Below are 25,502 nucleotides of genomic sequence, written 5' to 3' on the forward strand. Positions count from 1 at the left end.
CATTGAGAGAATCAGGATGGACTGAACGAAACTCGTGCAGCTGTGCTGCGAAGAAAGAAGTAAATCGACTATTTATCCAGTGTTTTCTATCAAACACTGTTAGTTCACTGTCAGCACAGCTATCAGGAGTATATTAAGATGCAGTGTCTTATTCTGAAAGCAGACTGGAGGTGCTGGTGATCAAACTACCAACATTTGATTTATAGTGAAACTGTAGCAGGTCAGAGAGGTCAGCTGAGTCGGCTTCCTTCAGGACCAGTGTGAACAGGACACACAGGACCTGTGTGAACACAAACCTGGGCCAGGACATGTTTGTGTTCACATAGTGAAAGGAATGAGGGCATGTGTGTCCCTGACCACCTCAGTATGTGGTCTGAGGGTTCGGATCTCTGGACGCATTCGGTACACATTTGGGTAAGTTCAGGGTTCAGACTGGACTCAGCGCTGATCGTTGCTCGCAGGTCTGAGCGGGTTCTCTGTGACTCCTCGGTACCTTCTCCTCTGGCAGTGAATTGTTCCTCAGCTGTCCAGCAGTGAGCACTTAAGTTCTTCCCAACTCTGACAACTTATCTTTAAGCGACATGGAAACAAATAGTTACAAAGCGTAGCAGATGATTAATAAATGCATGTCAGGTCAAAGCTTTACACAATTCACAAATCATGCTCCGTTTGTTGTCTCTGCACAGAGGAAGTTCCTGGACCACACTGTGATGGAGCGATGACTTGTCGCTCATCGGAGTGAAACAGATTCTGGTAAATTAAACTTTGTGTCGAGTATTGTATTGTCCCATGTTAAACCAGTCTGGTAAGACATCAATTAGTGGTTCCAAAACTCTGTGTGTGTAGATTATATTAACTGAGCTGGAATATTAATGTTTCTCTTCTTGCATGTTGGTATAGTATCTTTTAGATGAACTTAAGAGCAAAACTAGATTTTTCATATTTATTCAGATCATCCAACCACCACCAGTGTCTACACCTCAGGGAGATTTTCAACACTATGCCCAGCCTCACCATGACATCATGAGGGCTCTAAGCACCACATAGACTCATTCATGTCACATCAGGTTCTCCTAGTTGTGCAAGACAAAAATACTTTTCATCTGAAATCAATCCTGGTTGAACTGACAAGTTTAATTCCCTTTAAAAACAGAATTATTGTACAACACAGGTAATTTTGCTTTCCAATCATTTAATCCCACATGTCAGCATCGTTTCAAAAGGAATTATATTCAGTCAAGTTTTCTTCTGCTAAACGTTTTCCATCCAAACGGGACTGACCTCCGTTTTGGGAACCTCTCATAATGATTGAAAATAAAACAGTATTTGCAAATATTATTTGGCCCAGACCTGAAGTAAAATATACACTTGCATATATATATTTATATCTGGTTAAAAATAAGAGTATTACTTATAGTTAAAATATTTCATCCTTCACAGAAAACCTCTTCTCTATCATAGAAAAACATTTATATGATCATATATGTGACAATAACTGCTTCAGCGTTTGATGATCACATCCACTCTTTACAACAGCTTCCCTTTCAGAGCTGTGAGGATGCTGTGCAGCTGAGAACAGTCTCGATACGCCACCAGGCCTCCCTGGTTGGCCCAGCGGTCAGCTCCTTTACACTCAGTCTGAGACTGGTGATAGGTCAGTTCTGCCTGGCCCTCCTGTGCTTCAGAGGCAGACTGCAGACTCTTACTCAGGTCCACCACTCCCCCTCCGAGGGCTCGGAGCAGGGCGTGGGGAGCACAGGAGTCCCACTTAAAGGTGCTGCCCTCTGAGAGGACGTAGACGTCAGCGAGGCCCTGGATGACACACAGGATCTTGTAGCCGGCTCCAGAGGCATACATGAGCTTCTCAGGGCCGCACAGTGAAGTCAAGGATTCCTTCACCACCTGCTTCTCACTGGAGCTCAGCACCGCTGAGAGGCCTCCTCCCTTTTCTGATCCACATTTGGGCCGCGACAGCGAGCAGATGTTAATGTTGCCACAGGACACGCCCCAGAAGTGTTTCCCCTTCCAGCTGTCAACACAAGCAGGGAGTGGAAAGGTGAGAATGTTTCACTTCAGAGAGGAGACCCAGGATTAAAATGCAGGAGGATGCTGAAGATGACTGACAGTTCATTCCTTCACTCAGTCAACAACATGAACCTGACAGGAGCACTGCACCCAGTCACTGACCCACCCCACCCTGGAAAAACATGTCTATCAATATCCACTACATCAACTTCGTCATGTACTTGTTCATAAGGCTATTCAGGGAGTGAGTCACCTCCTTATCTAAACACTCCCCACGGTTTAATGCCTGTTCTGGCAAGTACCTGGTCAGACTCATCTCCTACTGTTTTAAGACTGGAAGCAAAAACTGAGACTTGCAGAACGAGTACTGGCTGCATGAGGTGAAGACAAAGAACCAGACTCGAAGGAAGGTGAAAAATATTTAAAGTATGAGTAAACAAATAGACAGATGATCAGATAAACCTTCCTGCCTACATATCTTGCCTTGTCTTTCTTCCCAGCAGTGTTCTTGATCTTCGTCAGGCTTCATTTTCAAATCCTCAGTTCGTTGTTTAGAGGAGACTGTGCTTTTTGAGAATTATACCACAGGGTTTGAAGAGTATTTACTCGCTCAGAAAATATTCTTAACCTGTCCCTACAAGTCAGTTAAGGTAAAACCTAAATTACATTTTGAGAAGGGCACCTACACCTTTGTGTGATTTCACAATGTGCAACGTCTTTTACCCACCGTCCATTTGAGGGATCTTTGTAGTTGAACGGCTGGTTGATGACGCCCATGACGGGCTCACCTGTGCTCCGGAGGTAAACCCCGATCAGAACCAGAGCACAGTGCAGACCTGAAGGAAACAGATGACCCTCCTCCAGCACCTCCTCTCGGCCCTCTATGTACTGACTGGTGGCATCTTAATTAAAAAGAAATCAGAGACGATCAGATCTCAGTGAGATCAGATGCTTAGAAATATTCACGGCGCTGAGCCACTCACCTATGGGGTCGATCCAGATGCCGAGCTCAGAGGGGCTGAGGGGCACCGTCAGAGCCTCTGTGCTGGCGTCAGTGGTCGCAGGGTTTTGGTGGATTGCTCGAGCAAGAAGAGACGCCGCCGTGCGGTCGCCGTCCAGCACCGTGGCCAGCAGCGCCGCCGTCTCCTCCTCCGTACCGCACACTGTGACAATCACGCTCTCTCCTGTCGACACAGAGTCAGTTACACTTAATTACACAAATCACTGAATGTTCACAGAGCGCCCCGTGTTGTGACATACCTGTAACATGACTCTTACACTCTGAGGACTATACTCATCATTAACTCAAGTGTATTTTTAGCCTTTCGAACTGTTCAAACACAAACTATGAAGGTGAGGTGATTACTATTATTAACCTCTACCCTCAGTAAATGAGAGTCAGAACTCTTATGGTGGAACAACACCTGGACCCATATTCTCTGTGTATGTTCATTTAATTTGATCAAACACAATCTTATTGAGGAATTTGTCCCATATGACCACGATATCATTAAGAACTAAAACAACTCAGCTAAAGATTCTCTGGTTCCAGCTTCTCAAATGTCAGGAAACGATGCTGCGTAGCACTGTTAATATCCCAATACATGACCTTAACTAACACATGCTTCATACATGTGATTTGTTGTGTGTATGTTATGTGTAATATTGCATAATTACCAAGCCCATTCTCAAACTTGTTGGACTCCTCTCCATGAATGAAGTCAGCCATTTCAGGAAACTGCACAGAAGAACAGATTTGACAGGATGTTAAAAAGCAGTAGATCCTCCCCCGTAGAGAGATACTTACTCAGTGACTTCTCCTACCTGAGCGCCGACATCATGTCGGATCATCTCCTGGATCACCACGTCGGCTAGCGTCTTGAAGTCCTGGACAAACTTCTTGTTCTTGTCATCTCCCGTCTTCTCTTGCACGAGGAGCTGGAACAGCAGAGCCTCCTGCCTGCACACCCGAGCCACGTTAGCCGCTTTCTCAGCCACGCGCAGCAACAGCCTCAGCAGCTCAGCCATTCCTGCGCGGAGAGAGAATAATCACAATATGATTTTCAGCCAAAGCAATATAACAATATTGATGTATTGCTTAGACATCGTGAAAGCATAGTGAGGAGGTAGAATGGATCTACCTCAGATTTGTAAAATGTTTTGCTGTTTATCCATTGTTATATAACTCTTTGCTCATGAAGAAGAGTTTAAACAATAACATCTTTTAACACTTTTAACATTATTATACCTGACCAAAATGATGTTTCACAGATGGTTGACCTGAGGGGTCCGACAGCCTCTACAGTTAACGATTAGACGTCTTATTTTTGTGTTAGGAGTTGCCATCCTGTCTCTGGTATTAACATCATTTTGGTCAGGCATAATAAAAGCCATACACAATATTAAATGGTCTGTATTTACATGGAGCATTTCTAGTCTTTATGACCACTCAAAGCTCTTCACAGTTTTTATTTTTAAGGTATTAAGAAGTGTATAAGTAACAAATAACTTCAACCAGGAGCAAACACCAGTCTTCAAACATAAAATAAATAATGTTACATTTATCATCCTTATAATCAAAAGACTGATATTTAATTTTGTTTGGGTCTACTTGAGGTTTTATTCAAAACCTGCTCCTGTGGGGGAGAGTTAAAGAGACGAGGCCAGTCATTTCACACACTGAGTTAATTATAGCCCCCAAATGAAAACAGGACATATCTGAAAAAAGACAAGAGCGTGAGGCAGGGATGTGGTTTCCAGCTCTTTGCATAGTGAACCGCACAGGATCTGCTGAAGTCAAATGGTGCCGCCATATAACACTGCAACGTCCAGATCGCCATTTACAAGGTGTGCTAGACACAATTACACGAGTGTGAGGGAATAACGGAGAAATCAGAACACACCTAAAACGCAATAATACAACTGTAGAAAACCCTGTCAGGGGATTTACCTCTCAGGGGATTTAAACACAGTCTGCGGGTAAGACAGGCCTCAGTGAAATGAATAGACTTCTATGGACTAGCTCCCATGTGGTCACCTGACTGCAGCCAGATGTGCTCCTGCTGATCGTGACGTCCCAGATGTTTAGCCTAGCACCGGGCTACGACGCGGAGCGAAGGAATGTGCGCGTCCGAGAGGAAAGCAGCGGAGAGCTCACCTAACGTATCGCGTCTCCCGGGAGCTGTGTCTCCGCTGGCCGGCCTGCAGTCACCTCGGACGGGCAGCTCGATGCGGGGGGACCGGGGCAGGACCAGGACCAGGGCAGGACCAGGGCAGGACCGGGGCAGGGCACTTGGAGTTGCTGGGAACAGCAGGAGGTATCCGGGAACAGCAAGGATCCGTCTGCGCTGGTTTCTCTACGTCAGTGGGCGGTTCCTAGGAGGGGGAGGGGCTGCCCGACATGGCCGACGCACTATAGGTCCCGCTTGTTGCGTCACCGGGAGGGGGGGGGGGGGTGTTTCATAGGGAGCGGCCGACCGGAAGCGGAGCCTCCGCGCTGCGGTGACTGTGCAGACTAAAAAGTCCATTTCCTTAACATATGTCCATCCCGTTAATGCTAAGAGTGAGATTTAATATTGATCACAGTACAGATACTGCAGCTTTTGTGAGACTGGAATTGAAACAGCTGATCATCAATATTTCAATTTCATGTTCTCTGTAACATTCTGGGACTGTCAACTAACATCCAGCTCCCCGCTCACCTCTCAAGACAACACGTTGTGTTTAATATTAACTTAAGGGACAGAAGCTGATGAATTTAAATTATTGTCTTAATTATTACAATGAAATAAAAGATCATCTTTTTCAAATTTTTGGGTCAAACCAGGTTTGGATCAAACCAAAGTGATGATCCTCACTTGTGGCCCAATAGTCTCAGTAGCAAACAATTCATTGGCAACCCTAAAGCGAAAGATGTATGACAATGGGGCCATCTGGTGGCTGTGGCGTCCTTAGCAGCTGCCTGTTAGGCTTATATATTGCAAAATATTGTGTTTTCTGATATGTTGCTGTGTTTACAGAAATGTTGTGTGTTGACATATTTTTTCGCACATGTGTTTTCTGATATGTTGTGCTTTCCAAAAAGCTGTATATTGTTTGATGAAACTGTATTTGTCTGAAATGCATTGTTGTCGTAAAAGCTGTTGTGTTTTCTGAAATGCTGACGTGCCTGCACTCCAAGGGCCACCGTACTTAAGAGCTCGTTAACAGTGTAGGAACCTTTCAGCAGACCAACAGCTAATATCTCTCCCACAAACAAAGACCTAGACCACAAACCCACTGGTGAGTGCTACTAGCAATTTTAGAGGAATACTACACAAGACATATCCTCTGTAATAAATGATGCCAATGCTCTTGTTTGTAGGGTAGTTAAAGGTGCTTCAATTTACAACCTAAAAGGGAAAAAAATATAGTTATAGTATAACATTTATGTTTGTTTTTATTGCCTTACAGCGATGGTATTAATACTGTCATGTTGATAGTATTTGATAATTAACATAAAAAAAAAAAAAATGGAGAAATGTACTTAGAAAAACGTTTGTATACAAATCTTTTGATAGAATTTGTGAAAGTTAAATGTTTTCTACAATTGCACATTCACGACCATTAATTTCTCATGCAGAGTTTACATAGATTATTTTACATGCTGAGCCGATAGCAATGCCGTTGATGAAAATGCATCAGATGCAAACATTGCACTCTGCCAGCACTTTTCGTTAACAGACTTCTTTCATTTAATTTAACTGTAGCCGTGATTGTCATAACAGTTGTTAACAAACTGTGCGCAGAGTATTATGAACCTGATCTGGAACAAATCCAGAATCTGCTGAAGTTTGCAGGACTCTAGATCAGTTTGTGGCCGGAACTGACTTTGGAGAAACGGCGAAACCTGATCATAGTCAAGTGACACATTTGAAAAGCAAATGGTTTTTGGTCAAATCTCTGACCACTAATGTCCATTAGTCGTACATTACATAGTGCATGATAGATGTAAGTGGAAGTGGTTGATCAATACATTTTAGTCTGGGCAGTGAATTGGGTGAGGCAGTGAACATACTGCTGGATAAGCTGCTTGTCTCAGTTAGGATCCTTACAAGACAGACACGTTTCTTCAGATGCAGGTAAGAAAGACTCAATCTTTATTGTCATACATTCATTGGTGATAGTTTATAGATAATGATGTTACTAATACATATGCTGCAATGCATTTAATGTACAAAACAAACTAAAATTGAATCTCTCACATGACATCTTCACGTGAGAGTAAAATCCTCGGCTGTGTCACGTTGTGTGTGTTGCAGGCTTCAAAGGAGACCATGTCAGAGCTGGAGAGCAGCATGGCCAGCATCATCCGAGTTTTCCACAAATACTCGGGTCACAAGTGCAACCTGAGAAAAGCTGAGCTTAAATCACTCATCAATAATGAGATGAGTCATTTCATAATGGTACGTTATGGATTTATAATAACTGGCCTGTTTTTGACAGCACTGTATAACAAAATAATTGATATTACTCACAACAACTTAAACACTCAGGCTTTTTATGACTAATTGGAGACAATGTGTATTGGAATTAAGATACTTGTATATGTTGACAAAAGCTACGCTGGTATTCTATTGATGACTGACTCTGATTTTGGTTCGTCGGTTGTCAGAGTGAAACATCAGACAGAATCTGGAACAATTATTACACACTGGATGATTCATTTAGTTATCATTTTAATAATAATCAAGATCTAAGACAATAACTGTACTTCTATCAAACATAGGATACAAACATGTAAATGTGAAATGTGAGATGAAGTAAATGTGCAGAGAATTAACTTACAACATTCCTCTACTGCCACTCTCAGTTCAAACTGTAAATCTTTCATTCAATCGATTCCTTTTAGTCCTCTGGTGCGAAATGAATGTCATTTCAGCCTCAAAACGTCACTGTGTTGTAGACTTTTAGGATTAACTTTGATTCGGTTTTTCTGCTCAACAGAAAATCCATGAGAATGAGACCCTGGACGAGCTCTTCGCGGACCTCGACCAAAACGGAGACCTGGAGATCGACTTCAAAGAGTTCATCACCCTCATCTCCATGGTGACCTCAGCATGCCATGAGCTCTTCATCCCAAGTCATCATGACTGATTAGCATGTACACTAATAACTCATTAAACACGATGAGGTAGATAGGAACAGTGTCTGTATTCTTTAAGTGGGATTGAATGATTAATGCCCATTAAGATGTCGTCTGAGTAGATTTTGACTTGGTGGCAGGTTGTTGCTACGTTTGTTTTTTCTGTATAAACGACTTATGCATGGTAAAATAGAGAAAAATAGACAAATTTAGTGTATGCAAATCTATGCACTGATCCAATACCACATCTTTAAAATCTGTTAGTTTCAGTCACATAATTCTGCAATTTTCTTTTTCCAGATATTCTAAGTGTCACAGCAATTATGTACCCATCCTTTATCTGTGGCTGCAATGTAGAAGCTATTTGAAGGATGTGGCTGCTGTGTATATCTGAGGACTCTCAGTCACCCAGGTCCTGGTATTTGCAGGAGTTGTAAGTGTACATAGTCAACTGGACACGCTTATGTTTCTCAAAGATGTCTCACCTCTCATCCAAGAGGTTTCTTCAGTTCTGAAGGTACTTTGTACACTTGTACAACTCCTGACAGTAATTGTTGTGTAGTAGACTCATGCATTTGTGTTTTTCAGTGATGGTTGTCAAATGTATAATAAATATATAATAGAAGTAAGAAGTTCTATGGCATTCAGTCTCTCAATGTATTTGTTTTGCAATTGGTTTCAACTGAGCCAGGCCAACATCAACGTCAGCAATTTTCACTTCCATACGGGGTTAGTAGCCCACAGGCTTAGTTATATGTCACCATTACTGCCTACATTTATCTTTATTTGATTTTACCTGTAGTCATGTATTTTAAGTTTGACTGATTTCACTTATTTTAAATACACTTACCTCTGCTATTCCATTCCTCTGTCTGTCTGTCTGTCTGTCTGTCTGTCTGTCTGTCTGTCTGTCTGTCTGTCTGTCTGTCTGTCTGTCTGTCTGTCTGTCTGTCTGTCTGTCTGTCTGTCTGTCTGTCTGTCTGTCTGTCTGTCTGTCTGTCTGTCTGTCTGTCTGTCTGTCTGTCTGTCTGTCTGTCTGTCTGTCTGTCTGTCTGTCTGTCTGTCTGTCTGTCTGTCTGTCTGTCTGTCTGTCCATCGAACACATGAAGTCCCAGTAATATGCTGACGGTGTGATTTACATGAAGCAAATCTGAACAAACAATCCTCCTCTGCCTAAGCAACTTTTATCAAGAGACGTAACAGGAGAAACATTTTAGCTCCGCAGTTTTTAGCAATTAAGTAAGTAATACATTTAATACAGCTGCATCCACAGTAGCTAAGAAGTGTCACTGTATAAGTGGACTCTCCTTCTCATTAGCTGAACTACTCAGACAGGGACTAAACAGCTCCTCCCTGTGGCCACTCTACACTCTGCTAAATGTAAAGTGCTCAACGTGAAGGATGAAGTGAACACGTTTTTTAGTAAGTCACACGCACCAGGACAACAACAACAAAGTTCCTCTTCCTTCTCAGTTTTCTGGATGGTAAAACTCTCTCTGATAAATGCAGAATTTTCACTCACACATACACAAGTTATTTCCTATAATAAAAATCCACTTCACCAAAGATTCACCGTCTCAGATTGTTTTCCATAAAATCTAGCATCTTCTTCCAGGAGTCTTCTTGTGCTGCAGCATGGGGTGCGAGATGACCTCCCCACAGAGTGAACACTGCAGGGGGTAAAAGTCAGAAATACAGTTATTACTTTCCATAACAGCTCCAACCCAACTTTTAACTTAACATTTTGAATTCCTTCTCCAGACGACCAATAAAGTTACATCTTACAACGTCTGCAGCAATGGGACATGACTCACCTTTTTCAGGTTTGACTCTCCATAAGGATATTCTTGAATTTGGCGAGTAAGGCGGTTCAATCAGGTGACCAGCACCGGGGTACGACAAGCGAGTGAATAGGTGAGATTTATCTGCGGCCCTCAGAGTTTCCTCGATCTGATGATGAACCAATAATGGTTTCAAAAACAATGACGAAGAAGGTCACTCAATTTACTTTAAAAGAGCGAAAAATAGACAAATCTACCAGGTTTGCATTGTCTGTGCTTGATGCGTTCTGGTCATCTTCTCCCTCTATGTACATTAATGGGCAAGTAATGTTCTCGATCTGCAAAAACACAACAGCAAAATTCATATAAAGCACAAAGTGTAGATACTGTTAGTGCATATATGAGAATGTGTTTTAGTATTTGCAGTTGACCGAGTCTTTCACATCACCTTCACTTTGCTCTCAGGGTCAAGATTAGCAGGCGCGGAGATTTCTTTGAAAGTGACAAGGCCTTGGTCATCATACTTCCAGTATTTATTGTTACTAAAGCCATGAGTTAAAAGGAAAAAAAATCATCAATAGTTAAGACAAGACAATAGTTAAGACAATTCCATCAACATTGAAATATTAATCTGTAATCCTAAACCCAGTGCTTTAGAGTGTACACAGAAGTAGAATGGTGAACCCTATTAGAAGACACAATTTACCTTTCAATGTTTTCAGTCCTGCCGTCTGCATCTGAGAGCTTGATGGTACTTCCCACTGGTCCATTGATACAAATCAAACAGGAGGGCTGGAGAGGAGAAATCCAACTTTATACAGCTAAACATGTATACCTGCTCTATGTTACTGACTGACACTGACGTACTTTGATACCAGGCTGAGTGGCATTTCGAAGAGTCAGGTAGACTCCATACGACAGGCCGATCATCCCAACTCTGTCGGCACAGACCTGAGGATGATCTCGCAGCAGGTGGAAGGCTGACTATTCAAACAGAACGATGGGATATTTTGAGTTAATAACATGGTCATTAAATTAAGGCAGGAGATAAACAGGAAAAAACTGAAATACAAGGAAACACAAAGGAACCCAACAAATTAATGAACAAGGGAGACGAGAGACTAAATATACAAAGGAGGAAGGAATGATTGGGCACAGGTGAAACAAAAGGGGAAGACAACAGAAGTAAGCAAAGCAAGGAAGTAAGTAAATCAAGGAAAGGTATACCATAGTAAAACGGGAATAAAAAAAAGTCCATTATCAATTTAAATTGAGCATGTAACCATAGGCAGCCGGACAGAGCTGCAGTACAAGGAAACTTGGGCAGAAGAGCCAGAGGCTGGGCAGACAGGTGGATCTGCTCTAGAAATTGTCTTGGAGGCTGAGCAGGCTGCCAGAGACAGGAAGCTGGCAAAGGTGAGTCCCCGCAGGGGGCAGAGCTGGAGGGTGCCGGCAAAGCCAGGGATGAAGGTGTGACCTCTCTGGAGGCCGGCCAGGGGGTCGACAGTAAAGGACACAGAGTGCGAGGCCAGCGAGGCTGGGTCTCTCCGGAGGACACAAAGGTCAAGCTGACTGGGAAGGAGGAGTAAGTGACAGCTGGACTTCAGTCTGTAGGTCAGGATCAGGCTGATGATCGGGGGCTGGAGTCCGCCATGGACCAGAGAGGGAACAGTTGTCCTCCAGGCCGTCGACTAGAGAGGTGGAGTCTGAACTGGTGTGTCGTAGATCTGGAAGGCTGGCTGGAGGCTAGCAGGCCAATGGCTCGCTGATGACGACACAGTTCGGAGGCGAACAATTCCTAGTCACCATCAGGCTGGGAGCTATGCAGTATAATGAGTTCATTAATATAACACAATTTAATCTAATAGGCCTAACCTGATAGAAATGATAGTGAATTTAATAGGCAAACAGAAAAGCAGGGCAGCCTAAAAAAAACAACAACATCGAATATGGGACCAATGAACCAAACCAAGAAGATGAGACATCGGAGAACAAGGCAGGAGCTAAACAAGAACCAACACAAACACCAGTGAAACAAACCGACAAGGGAGACTGACATAGATGAAGACTAAATACATTAACAGGTATAGTTAGACACACAAACACATTCAGGGAGGGGCAGGAAGAAAATCGAGCAAAGGCACTAATAATAATAATAATTTCACAAAGACATTCATTAATTCCACAAAAGCATTTAAAGTCCTTTAGAGGAGCAAATCCTAACACTGTAAATCTTTTTTAAAGTGAAATTATGGAATGAGAAAAGAAGATACATGGCAAAATGAAAGCCTGCATCTTATCCTACCTTGAAATATGAATCATCAACATTGAGGCAGTTCAGTGGGCCAGGTAATTCTTTGTGCTCTATGTAGGCGAGAGAGAAGCTGGCGTAGCCTCTGGATGCAAACAGAGCAGAGCGGTATTCCACCAGTCCTCCACCCATTCCCCACAGGTCCAACATGGCTGGAAATGGACCTGGACCTACAAGAGATCAGTAGAGTAGGCGCTGTTCAGGAGACAGTTGCCTTCCAACAGCTTTCCATGTCTATCATGGCTTTATAGAGTATATGTGAAATATACTCACCAGGGGGTAAGAATAACGTCCCTACAAGTGTGTTTTGACGAATCTCTATTCTCGTTACGCCTGGTGCCATGTACCAGCGCTCAGCAGTTACAGCTGCCAGCTCAGCACTCTGTGCCTCACTGGGTGACACATGCCCGTCCAGTACAGAAATGTGCACCACGTATGGAGTGTCCACATATTTTTTCCGCAATCTGTGGAAAGAGCAGCACTTAGACATGAAACTCTCATCCACCCAAGATGGTTCATAGAGACGACAAGCCGGTGAATTTGGTAACAGTATCTGAACAAGAATATTGACTGGATTCAAATGAATCAAAAGACTAATATAAGTGGAGACTAGAGAGACAGAGTTAATTCTGTAAGTCAGTGGCTGTAGCTGGGTTTAGCAGTGAAGAAACAGTTTGTGATGTTATACCACCAGGAGGTGTAAGGAAACTTTAAAATGCACAGTTAAGGTGCATTTTAAAGTTGGGTTTAATGCCAAATTACTTTATTTTCTAGGTCTCTTGTTTTTATCACTTGCCTTAAACCTTCTCGCGCTCCAGGAGCCGGCTGCAGTCCCCAGAAGAGTCCCATTGGCTCACAGCCCAAATATGATCCCCCAATAGAATGATCCCTGGTCACTATTAGAGCAAGAAAGAGAGAAGGGAGAGGATAAATAAAGGAGTAAAAGTCTAGTTGAGTCTATTAACTGGGTATATTTACTAATTGAAGAGATAAGAATATAAGACTCAACTAACTACATATAATTTAAGAAAATTCAGGTTAAATCTCACATTATTTGTGGTGTTTTAAAAAATGTATTGGGACCAAATTGTATGATGATGTGTTAAACTGTCACAGAAGCATTGTATACATTCAGTGAGGTGATACAGTGATATGTACGGTACTGAGTTGATACTCAGTGTGACTCACAGTTCACAGTGCCATCTGCATTTGTATTATAATGTGCAAAGGCCTCCCAGAGGTCACCATCCTCACTGTGCATTCGTGCGCACACTGTAACTGGGCTGCTCGGGGGAAGGAAGTTTCCTTTAATGCTGATCTGTTCATCTATGAGAGCACGAACAGGAGCAGCTGTCAACAGAGGGGCTGATCTACAGCTGCTCCTCCACCGCACTGCACCTGCAAGTACAAGACACAGACAAATTAACTCTGAGTGGTACTATAAATGACTCTATATTTGAAATATTTATTGTCATAGGCTGACATTTCATCCAATTCAATTCCATTCAATTGTATTTGTAATGCGTCAAATCACATCAAATCACTTGAGATAGCATAGTCAGGTATAGTGAGGTTGACACCTTTCAAGATTCTAAACAAACATAACAGTTCCCACATTTAGCACTTGGTGACTGCAAAGAGAAACAAAATCATTTGAATGTGAAAAACCTCCCACTGAACTGGACTCAGTGAGTCCTCATCTGCCTCGACCGGTTGGGGTGAGCGGAGAGGTGAAGGAAAGGGGGGAGAGACGAAAGAGGGTAGATAGTTGCATTAATTTCACAGAAGCTGTTGTCCTAAGCTGGAGGGAAAAGTAACCTACTTACTAATCACTAGATTGACTTTTAACTTTCATTGTTAAGCTTGAGCACATGTTGACATGGAGAAGCTGAGAATCAAATCAACCATTAACAATTCCTGTCACTCAGTGCTAGACATGTCCTTCAATCACCCTATTATTTATATATTTTTCTTGAAATGTCTGCTTTTTCTCTATAATTCTACTCTCAACATGTTGGTGTAGATTGAGCTCTAACAAACACTGCAGTTGTCGTAATAATACAGTGTTTCCTAGTTGTTTTGAGTCACTGTTTTATGTAGAAACATTTCCAAGACATGTTTTTTTACTTAAAATATCTCCTGATCCCTGTTAGGGTATGTGGTGCATCATCATCATAGGCAAGTTCAGGAATACTATAGCATATAATCTATGGACAAGTACTGCCATTTTTAAGCCATAACCTTAAAGTACATCTATTTGTGAAATACAGGTGATCACACTCTGTATGTCACAATCCAAGCTTCAGGCAGTAAACTTGAAGCAGAGGCGGATTCACTCTGGGTCAGAGTTGAATTTACTGCTTAACTGAGAAACAAGCTCTCAAAGAACAAGCAAAGATCTTACCCACTGCACGATGCATGCTTGTCAGTTTCCTGTGTAGATTGAAGCATGGTTTTATCTTCATTCCCACGAGCTGCTGTATTGTGGTCACACATCGTCCCAGCATGATGGTCTTTCAAGATCCAACCTGAAAACACAGGAAGATGTTCACACTGGTTCACAGCTCTCTGCTCAAATGAAGAATGATCTGCTCCAGTTAAATATTTAACCTTTCAACTGACGCAAGTCTAAACCAAGGCTGAGCTAAACATCAGGCCTTTGCCCTAGTCTAGTATTGTGTAACAAAATAGTTAGAAGATGCTGCTTCCTGAAAAATGATTTTTCCAGTTTGACTAGGACACCTTTGAGCCAAATACTAATTATTAATGCCAGTTAAATCTAAATTAATTTTAACAATTCATAACCGAAATTACACACATTACAATCTTTGACCTCTTCAGAGACTCATTGGTGACCGTAAGATAAAAGGTTGAGATGTTTAATAATCTATTTAGTTCAAAGTATCTCTAATAAATTAATGAATTAATGAACTTAATCCACCCTAGTGGACCCATTGGACTAAAGAAATGCAACATTTCTCTCTGCAATGAAATTTTACAAAATGGAACAGTATTTACAGTAGAGCTGTTATGCTCTTAAATACATAGCACTTCAGTTACATTGTGCTAACACTGGGTGGAGCTCAGTTCATTGTAGCATGCATACAAGATGTGTGAAACATTCCCTTCAGATTCTGCTCCATGTCGTCATGACCTCATCACATGACTCATGCAGATTTGATGTGAATCTCCTCATCTACAACATCCAACAGTTTTCTATTGAATGCCGAGCAATCAACGAGGGGCAGGCCAATAAAATAGGATTGAACAATATAGCCAGTTTAACATTTTCAGATGAGTCACTATTGATAATTATCATGATAAATATCACAATGTTGTTTCTTTTAAGTTTGTGGGAAGGTTGTGGTTTTAAAGTCTTTTTCATGAGCAGAGAATGACAAACACTTTAATCTGAAGTAGATCAATAAATGTGTTAAACCTCGTCCTAAAATATTTTTTGATATTATTTTTAACGGTTTGGGCACTACACTGAAGTAATATGAACTCGTTGAAAATAATAAGTGACAGCACTTTGAGATGACTAAGTGAAGTGTTGAAGTGGCCTTCAGAAGAAAAGGAGAAGCACATGGTCAGTAACTATACTCACAGGGGCTGTGGAATTTAAACAGTGACAGATTTGTATTAAGGGGTTTAAAGTGTACCTAAAAAAATCTTCCCCCACACTATTACAGTACCAGCAGCCTGGACTGGTGACACACAGCAGGTTGTGTCCATGAATTCATACTGTTGATGCCAAATTCTGAGTCCGACCATCTGTGTAGCTCAGCACAAATCCAGACTCATCAGACCAGGTTTTGCCCTTCCACTCTTCAGTTGTTTGTTTTTGGTGCAACCTCAGATTTCTGTTCTGGCTGACAGGAGTGGTACATGGCTTTGTTTTCTTTGTATGATAAGGCATGTGTATGTGTTCATATATAAAAGGCATGGAGAACATATGTATCAATGTCTAGATTAATATCTAAAGTCATTAAATGCATTTATTGTGTGTGCGTACGTGTGTATCTATAACAGTGAAAGATGGACCTGTGGCAAACACAGCACATACCACCTCAGCAGAATATAGAGCGGGTTGTCCACTAACCAGAGGATCAACAGTTTGTTCCTGTCTCCCCCATTCAGCAGTCTTTGGGCAAAATAATGAACAAATTGCCCTGAAGGCTTTATGATGAAAAAGTGCAGCACATAGATGCACTGTGTGAATGGATGAATAACAAAACTGTTATGTAAAGAGTTTTGAGTGTTCAATACTAGAAAAGCACAAACTCTTACCATATCTGGATATAATCTAATTCTCACCTCTGCAGGTGTGGAGCATATCACTAAACACATCAAAGATACCCGAGTTAGCATCCAGTACTAAACTTTAAAAAGACAAATCTACACACATATTTTGAAATATACTATTTAAGTTCTGGCTTAACGTAAACATTCGGATCTTAATTGCATATGATCAATTTGAGATTTTTTTTAAAGGTGGGCTATAAGAGCTCATATCAGCAAACTCTGCGGTGGTTCACCTTCTGGGCATAGTCCAGAATATCTGGAATCTCAAAAAGAAAGTCCTATTGCTCTGATTCCTCTCTTTTCCATTATATATTTTTTTTATTTGTGGTTTGACTGTGGTAAGTGATACAATATTACTTAAGATTATTCTTATATAATTATGATCTGTTGCTATTAATAACATGATTAAATCTTTAAATATGACACAAATAATTTTGTCTGACAGAGTTTAAATATCGTCACCTTTCTAAAATAATGGCCTCAGTCTTTTTTTGACAAGAATTATGTTTTTTTGCCAAATTCATCTCCTCATGATGCTGGCCGCCTCTGGTGAAATCGCCTACATCCTCAAAAGTCAAAAGACAATGTGACTTAGGCAATTTTACAAGCTTCTCAAGATGGCGGCTGCATCAAGAAGAACGAAAATCTACCTAGCCGCTGAAGTTATTTCCATGAATCAGGGCTCGCTCCCTATTGGTAAGGGATGAGGTTTAGGCTAGGCTATAAATATTGCATAGTTATTTAGTCTTTTTAGTCAGCATTTTAGTCAGCAAAATAGCTAGCATTTAGCAGAGGCGAAAGGCTCCAGCACCTGTGGCTGTTACAAGTGATAGGCTTTCTGTTAACTCTTTTCAATCTTTTCAAAGTTTTTGTCTCATCTTCTCCACATTACATGATCTAATTAAGAAAGATTTGAATACCATATTTTAATCTAACAGCTAGAAATTTTGTGTATGACTAAAAAGTTACAAAGGATCCTCTTTACAACAGCGTGTGCACCCCTAGGGGTGCATGCACACCACTTTGGGAATCCCTGATGTAGCTTTATACAAGTGACCACAAGGCAAAGTATGTTTTTCACGATAATCACACATTTGTGACTGTACACCTCAAAGGGTTGAAATGTTTTTCCTTTTTGGTAGGAGATGCAATTGACAACTCTGACACAGATCAGGCCTCATCCACTGAAAATGACAATGAGGCAGTCGTTGAAGAGATGAAGCATCATGTACCAGGCCAAGACTCTGTTTCAGATGGAGCAGAAAATACCTTAAACATTCCTGTTGATGTTGTTGAAGATGCTAAGCAGACACATCCACACCATGAAGAGGACCTATCTGATGATGATGATGTTATAAGCGATCCAGACTATACACCATCGGCCCATCCTGTGATGAGTTTTTTGAAGGTGTGATCAGAGCCATTAGTTTAACAGGGGGATGATATGATGGTTACACAACTTGTACTGGTCTCTCTCTCCTCACTCTGCTAGAGGTTTATTTAATGAGGGAGTTATTTCTCGTGTTTGATCATTGTGGGAACTACTGGGTTCCTCTATACTTTACTATGTAAAGTGCCTTGATATATTGTATGTTATAATTTGTAACTATACAAATCAAATTTGATTGAATTTAGGCTGAACCCATGAGTTTATTAAAACACCTTTCTCAGTACAAAAATGCAATACTGTTTTAATGCAAAGAATTTAGAAAATACTTCTGCAATAAAGTATGATAATAAGACAAGACCAGCTGTTTCTGCAAGAAAGTTAAAATGCTGACGAATGGAACTGTTACATCGCAACATATAAATGTAGACAAATGTAGATTAAGCCCCCCAAATCTCAGATAAATGTGTTCTCATTGAGTCCATGGTTAGTATGCATCTTACTTAAAGTTGCTCATTCCTTTTCAATGAACACGTCAGAGCTAAAGGAGCTCCAGTGCAAAGTCCATATTTGTCTGTTTTCACTCAGAGGAACGTGTCAACCTTCAGATTCACCACCGGGTCATATTCACAGAGGGATCTTACCACCGAAGCCCTCCCGAGTGCGATGGAAAGTCCCGTTGAAGAGCTCAGTCTTACACGCACATGTCCGGGGTGAGTAAAGAGGAAGAGGACGTACCCGTTAGATGACGTCAAATAATTCCTTACTGGGAATAATCCCGTGAACGTCTCATAAAGGGCGGAGCGTCAACAAGTGGCTGAAAACGAAGGGAGACATTTATATCAAGTCTATGAATCCAGTCTATAAGAACACGACCTGAGGGGAGTTCGACGTCTTCTAGTATAAATAACACAGTCCTCACTGTATAATGACATATACATATGGACGTTATGATAAGAACCATGTCAGAACTGATTTCAAAATAAAAGTCTTCCAGTGAACGTGAGTTTCACTTTCTCCCTGTCAATAATGAACGGAGGAATTGATGAATGAATGCATGTACAAGTCAATGAATGCACAACTAAGTAAAAGACATTTTAAATAATAAATGGAATTAATAAGTCTTTAGAAATGATAACTCTGGCCACTTTCGTTGTGTGACCAATCAGTCAGACTTCAGGATACAACACATTTAAAGACCAATCTGACTTTAGAGCTGTAAAATGAAACGATAGGCCTTCATCATAAGAAACAGACACACAGAGAGAAGGACGATGGTAAACGGTCTTTACTTTACAGTTTGGCCATTCACCAACTTACACCCACATTCAAATAGGGCCTCAACATGGAGCAGTCTATTATACAACAACCAACCACTGATTACAGGCGTCAGGGGCAATTATAGCATATGTGATGGAAAAAGATGTCTGCCAGATTTGCATTCTCCCTGCTCGCCATGTTCAGGTCATCTTCTCCCTCTATGTTCATTAATGGGCAGTTGAGGTTCTCTATCTGCAAAGACACAACTCTGGAGTTTACAAAATTGACATACAGCACGTTGCGTTTTCAGCCATTGTTGTGCGGTTGTATTTAAAGAAACACAAACATACAAAAAAGGAAAAAAATATACAGAAAGAGGGGGGGAAACAAACACAGAGGAAAAAAAGGGGATCCCCCCCACCACATCCCCCAGATCCAGGCAACCAATCAAGTGTGAAACAAAAGAGCCGTATTTATGACAACATTGTGAGGCGGGAACATTTGAATACAGAAAATCACCAAGGAGGAAATAGCTCACCAGCCATCAGATTGAAACCAGGGTAGTATAGGTTGAAGATTAAAGGCCCAGTTATGAAGCTGAAGCTCATGAGGTACAAACTTCCGACCTGTTTGTTGCATTGTGGGGGGCTTCATGTGTAGGCGTTTGCTTTACAGTGGGAATTCGGTTACTACTGAATGCAATTTGCACTATTGGAGTGGAGCAGGAAGAGGTAGCATTGACATCGGCAGGATGATTTCTGGCAGTATATTTTTAAAGCAGATAACTATTCCTATTGCTCAAAAATAGAGAATATATGTTGAATGCATGGGTTGTCAATATACAACAATGCACCATCAGCATAAAATGACATATGATGATCTCACAAAGGTATGTTTATATACTTCCTTAATCATATCAATAAAAGGTGAACCAAAACCTAAAGACTATATATAAAGCATATTATGTATGTTGCTTCTGCTAGTTTGACAATGTGTGTGTGCTGACAGGATGCTCTTCGGTTTTAACATCACCTTCACAATGCTCCCAGGATAAACATTGGCAGGCAAGGAGACTTCATTGAAAGTGAGAAAGCCTTGATCAGTGAGCGTCCAATATGTGGGTTCACTAAAAGATGAGTATAGAGAGAAAACAACTGTACATTAAGGTGTGCATCTTCACTAGCCTCACCATTTGATTACGATTCAGCAGTCAACGATTGCCTTGCCTGGCCCCCCCTTGGCAGCGCCACTGCACTGAGGCACATTACTCCGCTGGTCAACAAGTACCTCTGCTCCTCTACTTATTTCTTGTCACTCACACTTAGAACTGATATTAAAAGCTACTAAATTCATATTTGTGTTCCTGGATAAACAGGGTGTCGCTTCGTCTCCAAGAATTTAAAACCCTGCGTTGCATAATATGCGAGAAGAACTTGTCTTCTGTCTGCAGGAGTATGAGTGTGTGTCTGTGTGTGTGTGTGTGTGTGTGTGTGTGTGTGTGTGTGTGTGTGTGTGTGTGTGTGTGTGTGTGTGTGTGTGTGTGTGTGTGTGTGGGTGGGTGGATGGTTGTGTGTGTGCTCGTCTCTGTTCTTATTCCTACATGAACTGATAACCAAATATATTTCGCTATTAATCAGTGATGCCGGATAATGGATCCGGATGGTTCCGGTCACATTAACCCTGATGTCCTGGCGGTGCGCACCACGTCACACGTCACATCTCCTGTTGTGTGTAGCAGGTTAAAACATGTGTTTCATAAACTTGTGAATCCAACTCAGTCTGATTAAAATGATTGGCGGTGTTTATTACAGTCCTCTGAGGGCCCAAGACACCAGCTTTTTTTCCATTCTAATAACTTTATTTATTGATGGCTATCAGGACATGAAAACAATTTCAACAAACATGATCAAACGTGTTCCAGGAGCAACTTACCAATCCTACCTTTAAGGCAAGATTACATTTGGTAGTAAAGTCAATGACACATTTCCTCCTGAGGATTGAGCTGTACAGTTCAAATGTCTATTGTGGACATATGATACTACATCTTAATAGTAATTACAGTTTACCTTTCAGGGGATTCAGTCCTGCCGTCTGCATCAGGGATTCTGATGAAACTTCCTACTGGTCCATTGATACAAATCAAACAGGATGGCTGTAGAGGTGAATGTACAAATCTAAATTAACTTTATACAGCTAAACAAATAGTAGATGTATTTTTATATATTGCCATGTACATGGAGGTATGTATTGATCCAACTATAAATTGATAAATAAATGATACTGACGTACTTTGACTCCAGTCTGAGTGGCAATTCGAAGAGTCTGGTAGCCTCCATATGACAGACCGATGACCCCAACTCTGTCGGCGCAGATCTGATGATGATCTTGCAGCAGGTGGAAGGCTGACTGTTCAAAAAGAACAATGGGATATTTTCAGTAAATAACATGGTCATTAAATTAACTGTGAGTTTTTTAAGCAAAATGATTACGAAGGTGTGGGAAGGTTCTGGGTTCCAACTGAATGAATGGTCAGGTTCTGTCTGTGTGGAGTTGGCATGTTCGCCTCATGTTCTCCTCGTCAGTGTGGGTTTTCTCTGGGCACTCTAATTTCCTTCCTGTTTGCATTAATTGGAGACTCTAACATTTCTCATACGTAGGGTTGGGTACCGAGAACCGGTTCCAATATGGAACCGGTTCCAATACAACCGGTACCTACCCGGACCGAAATGCAACGGAGATTCCGGTGCCTCATTTCGGTGCCTGAGCCAATCGAAGCCTGAGGTCACACTTCCGCTCCTTCCTTCACGGGAAGCGGCGGCTCCCGCCGGGTCCCCCCCCCGCGGACCCCGCGGCCGCCGGTCGACAGACTCTTGTCTCCGCGCACCTCTCCCCGGTGCTGGCTGCCCCCCCCACCCCCACCCCCACCCCCCGGGCGCATTTCCTCCGGGGCGGTGTGCCGCGACCGGCTCCGGGTCGGCTTGGAAAGGCTCGGGGCGGGAGGAACGAAGACCACGCCGAGAAATGTTTCATAACAGCGACCGCATTTTAGGGGGACGAAGGCGGGGGGCCGAAGCCTGCCTGCGAGCCCCAGCCGCGGAGGTACGGGGGTCTCTGAGTGACGGGAAAGCGACCCTCAGTCTTCATTTGGCTCAGGCACCGAAGTCAGAGTCACGAGTCAGAGTGTGTGTGTTTTGTCTTTATTTTTATTTATTTAAGTATAGTGTAAACTTTTGTTAACAGTTAGTATGTTATTCATAGTTTTAAGTTAAAAAGGGTTTTGTATTTATTTATATTTATAATCTGCTTTAAACAGTTAATATATTTGGCAATATAAAAAGCCTTTCTTAGTCAAGCATCGTTTTGTGCACTCTTTTGAAAAAAGTATCGGTTCAGGCACCGTTTAGGCACCGGTATCGTTTTAAAAGTATCGGTTAGGAACCGGTATCGGATAAAAACCAAACGATACCCATCCCTACTCATACGTGTGAATGGTGGTTTGTCTCAGCAAGTCAGCCCTGCGATAGCGACATGAGCCCGCCTCTTGTTCAATGTCATTCTGAAACTCTCAAATAGATAATAAATGGATGGATGTAGTACATGATGCAGAGAGAAAATAACATATCATCCTGCATCTTATTCTACCTTGAAATATGAATCATCAACATTGAGGCAGTTCCGTGGGCCAGGTAATTCTTTGTGCCCTATGTAGGCGAGAGAGAAGCTGGCGTAGCCTCTGGATGCAAACAGAGCAGAGCGGTACTCCACCAGTCCTCCACCCATTCCCCACAGGTCCAACATGGCAGGAAAGGGACCTGGACCTGCAAGAGATCAGTAGAGTAGACACTGTTAAGAAGACAGTTGCCTTCCAACAGCTTTCCATGTCTATCATGGCTTTATAGAGTATGTGTCAAATATACTCACCAGGGGGTAAGAATAACGTCCCTACAAGTGCATTTTGACGAATCTCTATTCTCCTCACGCCTGGTGCCATGTACCAGCGCTCAGCAGTTACAGCTGCCAGCTCAGCACCCTGTGCCTCACTGGGTGACACATGCCCGTCCAGTACAGAAATGTGGTATAAGTATGGAGTTTCTACATTTTTTTCCCTCAATCTGTGGAAAGAGCAGCACGTAGACATGAAACTCTCATCGACCCAAAACCATTTATAAACAAGTATTTGAGTTTGATAGTGTGCCTCTAATACTCTGAGTGATCAAAACACATATATAAAGAAGATATATCAATTACCAATTGAACGGAGATATATATCTATATAAATATCATAATTTGAGGGAAATAGTTACATTTCTTAAAAGCGACAGGAGATTTTCAGACAGATGCTGACAAGAGAAATTGCAGCAATGGACAGTTTGATGAAAGCGATGCGTTTTCTAAACATTTTCGTGTAGTGACCCAAGTTTAAGATTATTAACCAAATAGTAGCATAATATGACTCCTCTATAATGCATAGGAACATAATAAGGTTGGGTTGATGCCACAATCTTTCTTTCCTGGGGCTGTCTCAGTAACCTTGTTTGTATCACTTACCTCAAATTTTCCCATTGGCTCACAGCCCAAATATGAACCCCCAACAGAATTATCCCTGGTCACTATTAGAGCAAGAAAATGACAAAGAGGGGAGAGGATCAACAGAAGAGAAACCATCATCGGTGCATTAAAAAAAACTACCTGATTTGTAAAACTGTGATGTGACTTTTTGTAATATTTTTAGAAATATAATTCAATCGTGACTTTAGTTGTTTAACTGTCTTTTTTGCTCTTATATAGGAATCGACCATCTGTGTGATGATGTGGGAGAATTCAATTGAAATCTCAATCTATTTAGGAAATTTTCCAACAAATTTTGTGACTATTGTGTTTAAGTATTCTACAAGCATAATATCATGTTACATTGTTAAAAAAACTACATTACAATAAATAGTAAGCATGTGTATGTGACTCACAGTTCACAGTGCCATCTGCATTTGTATTATAATGTGCAAAGGCCTCCCACAGGTCACCATCGTCACTGTGCATTCGTGCACACACTGTAACTGGACTGCTCGGGGGAAGCAAGTGTCCTTTAATGCGGATCTGTTCGTCTATGAGAGCACGAACAGGAGCAGCTGTCAACACAGGGGCTGGTCTACAGCTGCTCATCCACCGTACTGCACCTGCAACTACAACACACAGACAAATTTACTCTGAGTGGTATTTTGGTTATAGTTATTTCAAATTTAAACGCTAAAGACATTTTCTGATGAAATAAACATGTAGTTTTACTTAATAATTTGTTGTGCTTGGTGCGTACAATTTAATACAGGGGCAAATCATTGCTGCATGTCAACTAAATGAACATTGGATAGTTCAGGAATACATTTACATTCTTAATATCAATATCAAGATGAAATGATTTGCAAAATTTGTAAAGTACAATATGCTGTTGTGTTAAAAAGTAAATACTGAGGCTGAAGCAGATTCACTCATTTTAGTTTTTAATCATCTAAATTGTACAAATATTACACCTTTTGAATTTTTAAGACAACTGAAGGCTACAACATGTTCTCTTTCCCTTTATTCAGCTGCAATATGTAAATTTACCACTAGATGTCATATATTCTACACACTGAACCTTCAACTGAGAAGCAAGCTCTTGTACCTGATCTGAAAAACAGAAAAAAGAACAAACAATGTTCTTACCCACTGCACGATGCGACCTTGTCAGTTTCCTGTGTAAACTGAAGCATGGTCTAATCTTAATTCCCATGAGATGCTGTATTGTTGTCACACTTGCACAAAGTCTCAGCATGATGATGTTTCTTTCTACCCAAGATCAAACCTGAAAACACAAAAGACATTCAAACCTGTCCGGTGAAATTGAATTTTTTTGCCACAATTAAATATTTCATCTTACAATTTATTCAAGGCTGAGCCCTGCTCTTGTAATAGAAATGGAAAGCATCACAGGGGCGATTCGTACCCTGCTCACAAACTGTATATACCCCAATCCGGCCATTCTGAACTGTTGAACTATGGCGGTTATGCACCTTGACGTTGGCTAAGCGAGAAGAAGCTGAAGAACTTGTTTAAATTATACTAATAGCATATTATAATGATATCATTTATACCAAATGGTGACAAATTATTAGTTAGTCTAAATAAAGTATATTGTGACTTGAGTGAGTTTATTCAAGAGTACCGTGAGTTTACTGTAGAGAACAGTATGAGACATACAGTGGGAAGAGGGTGGTGATCAGACTATATGCAAATGTGATCAGTGGGTCGGATCTTGTGATGCGATCACAGCTG

General features: G+C 41.4%; 4 protein-coding genes across 6 annotated transcripts; 1 reads left to right on the top strand and 3 right to left on the bottom strand.

The window, feature by feature from the left end:
* Window positions 1–929: 929 nt before the first annotated feature.
* inpp1 (inositol polyphosphate-1-phosphatase) lies at window positions 930–5,370 on the bottom strand. Of its 3 annotated transcripts, none has more exons than XM_061069523.1 (6): window positions 5,183–5,370; window positions 3,850–4,055; window positions 3,703–3,763; window positions 3,009–3,209; window positions 2,753–2,927; window positions 930–2,029 (listed from the first exon to the last, which is right to left on the bottom strand). In XM_061069523.1, the coding sequence occupies exons 2-6, from the start codon at window positions 4,051–4,053 to the stop codon at window positions 1,528–1,530; spliced, it is 1,143 nt and encodes a 380-aa protein (XP_060925506.1). In that variant the 5' UTR covers window positions 4,054–4,055; window positions 5,183–5,370; the 3' UTR covers window positions 930–1,527. The 3 variants fall into 3 exon arrangements, with proteins under 3 accessions (XP_060925506.1, XP_060925507.1, XP_060925508.1); XM_061069524.1 differs by lacking the exon at window positions 5,183–5,370 and adding an exon at window positions 5,063–5,166; XM_061069525.1 differs by lacking the exon at window positions 5,183–5,370 and adding an exon at window positions 4,976–5,023.
* Window positions 5,371–7,174: 1,804 nt separating this feature from the next.
* LOC133000099 (protein S100-B-like) lies at window positions 7,175–8,338 on the top strand. Its single transcript, XM_061069973.1, has 2 exons — window positions 7,175–7,469; window positions 8,011–8,338. The coding sequence occupies exons 1-2, from the start codon at window positions 7,269–7,271 to the stop codon at window positions 8,158–8,160; spliced, it is 351 nt and encodes a 116-aa protein (XP_060925956.1). The 5' UTR covers window positions 7,175–7,268; the 3' UTR covers window positions 8,161–8,338.
* Window positions 8,339–9,311: 973 nt separating this feature from the next.
* Window positions 9,312–18,686, bottom strand: LOC132999674 (bile acid-CoA:amino acid N-acyltransferase-like). The gene is made up of 12 exons (XM_061069414.1): window positions 18,578–18,686; window positions 14,646–14,769; window positions 13,430–13,639; window positions 13,038–13,137; window positions 12,515–12,705; window positions 12,236–12,411; window positions 10,798–10,914; window positions 10,637–10,722; window positions 10,379–10,472; window positions 10,188–10,268; window positions 9,964–10,099; window positions 9,312–9,819 (listed from the first exon to the last, which is right to left on the bottom strand). The coding sequence occupies exons 2-12, from the start codon at window positions 14,746–14,748 to the stop codon at window positions 9,719–9,721; spliced, it is 1,395 nt and encodes a 464-aa protein (XP_060925397.1). The 5' UTR covers window positions 14,749–14,769; window positions 18,578–18,686; the 3' UTR covers window positions 9,312–9,718.
* A 636-nt stretch (window positions 18,687–19,322) lies between these two features.
* LOC132999548 (acyl-coenzyme A thioesterase 2, mitochondrial-like) lies at window positions 19,323–25,002 on the bottom strand. Its single transcript, XM_061069241.1, has 9 exons — window positions 24,894–25,002; window positions 24,158–24,367; window positions 23,742–23,803; window positions 23,115–23,337; window positions 22,836–23,011; window positions 21,483–21,599; window positions 21,260–21,345; window positions 20,226–20,319; window positions 19,323–19,445 (listed from the first exon to the last, which is right to left on the bottom strand). The coding sequence occupies exons 1-9, from the start codon at window positions 25,000–25,002 to the stop codon at window positions 19,323–19,325; spliced, it is 1,200 nt and encodes a 399-aa protein (XP_060925224.1).
* Window positions 25,003–25,502: the final 500 nt, after the last annotated feature.

This window comes from Limanda limanda, chromosome 4, assembly GCF_963576545.1.
Source record: "Limanda limanda chromosome 4, fLimLim1.1, whole genome shotgun sequence".
NCBI lineage: Eukaryota > Metazoa > Chordata > Actinopteri > Pleuronectiformes > Pleuronectidae > Limanda > Limanda limanda.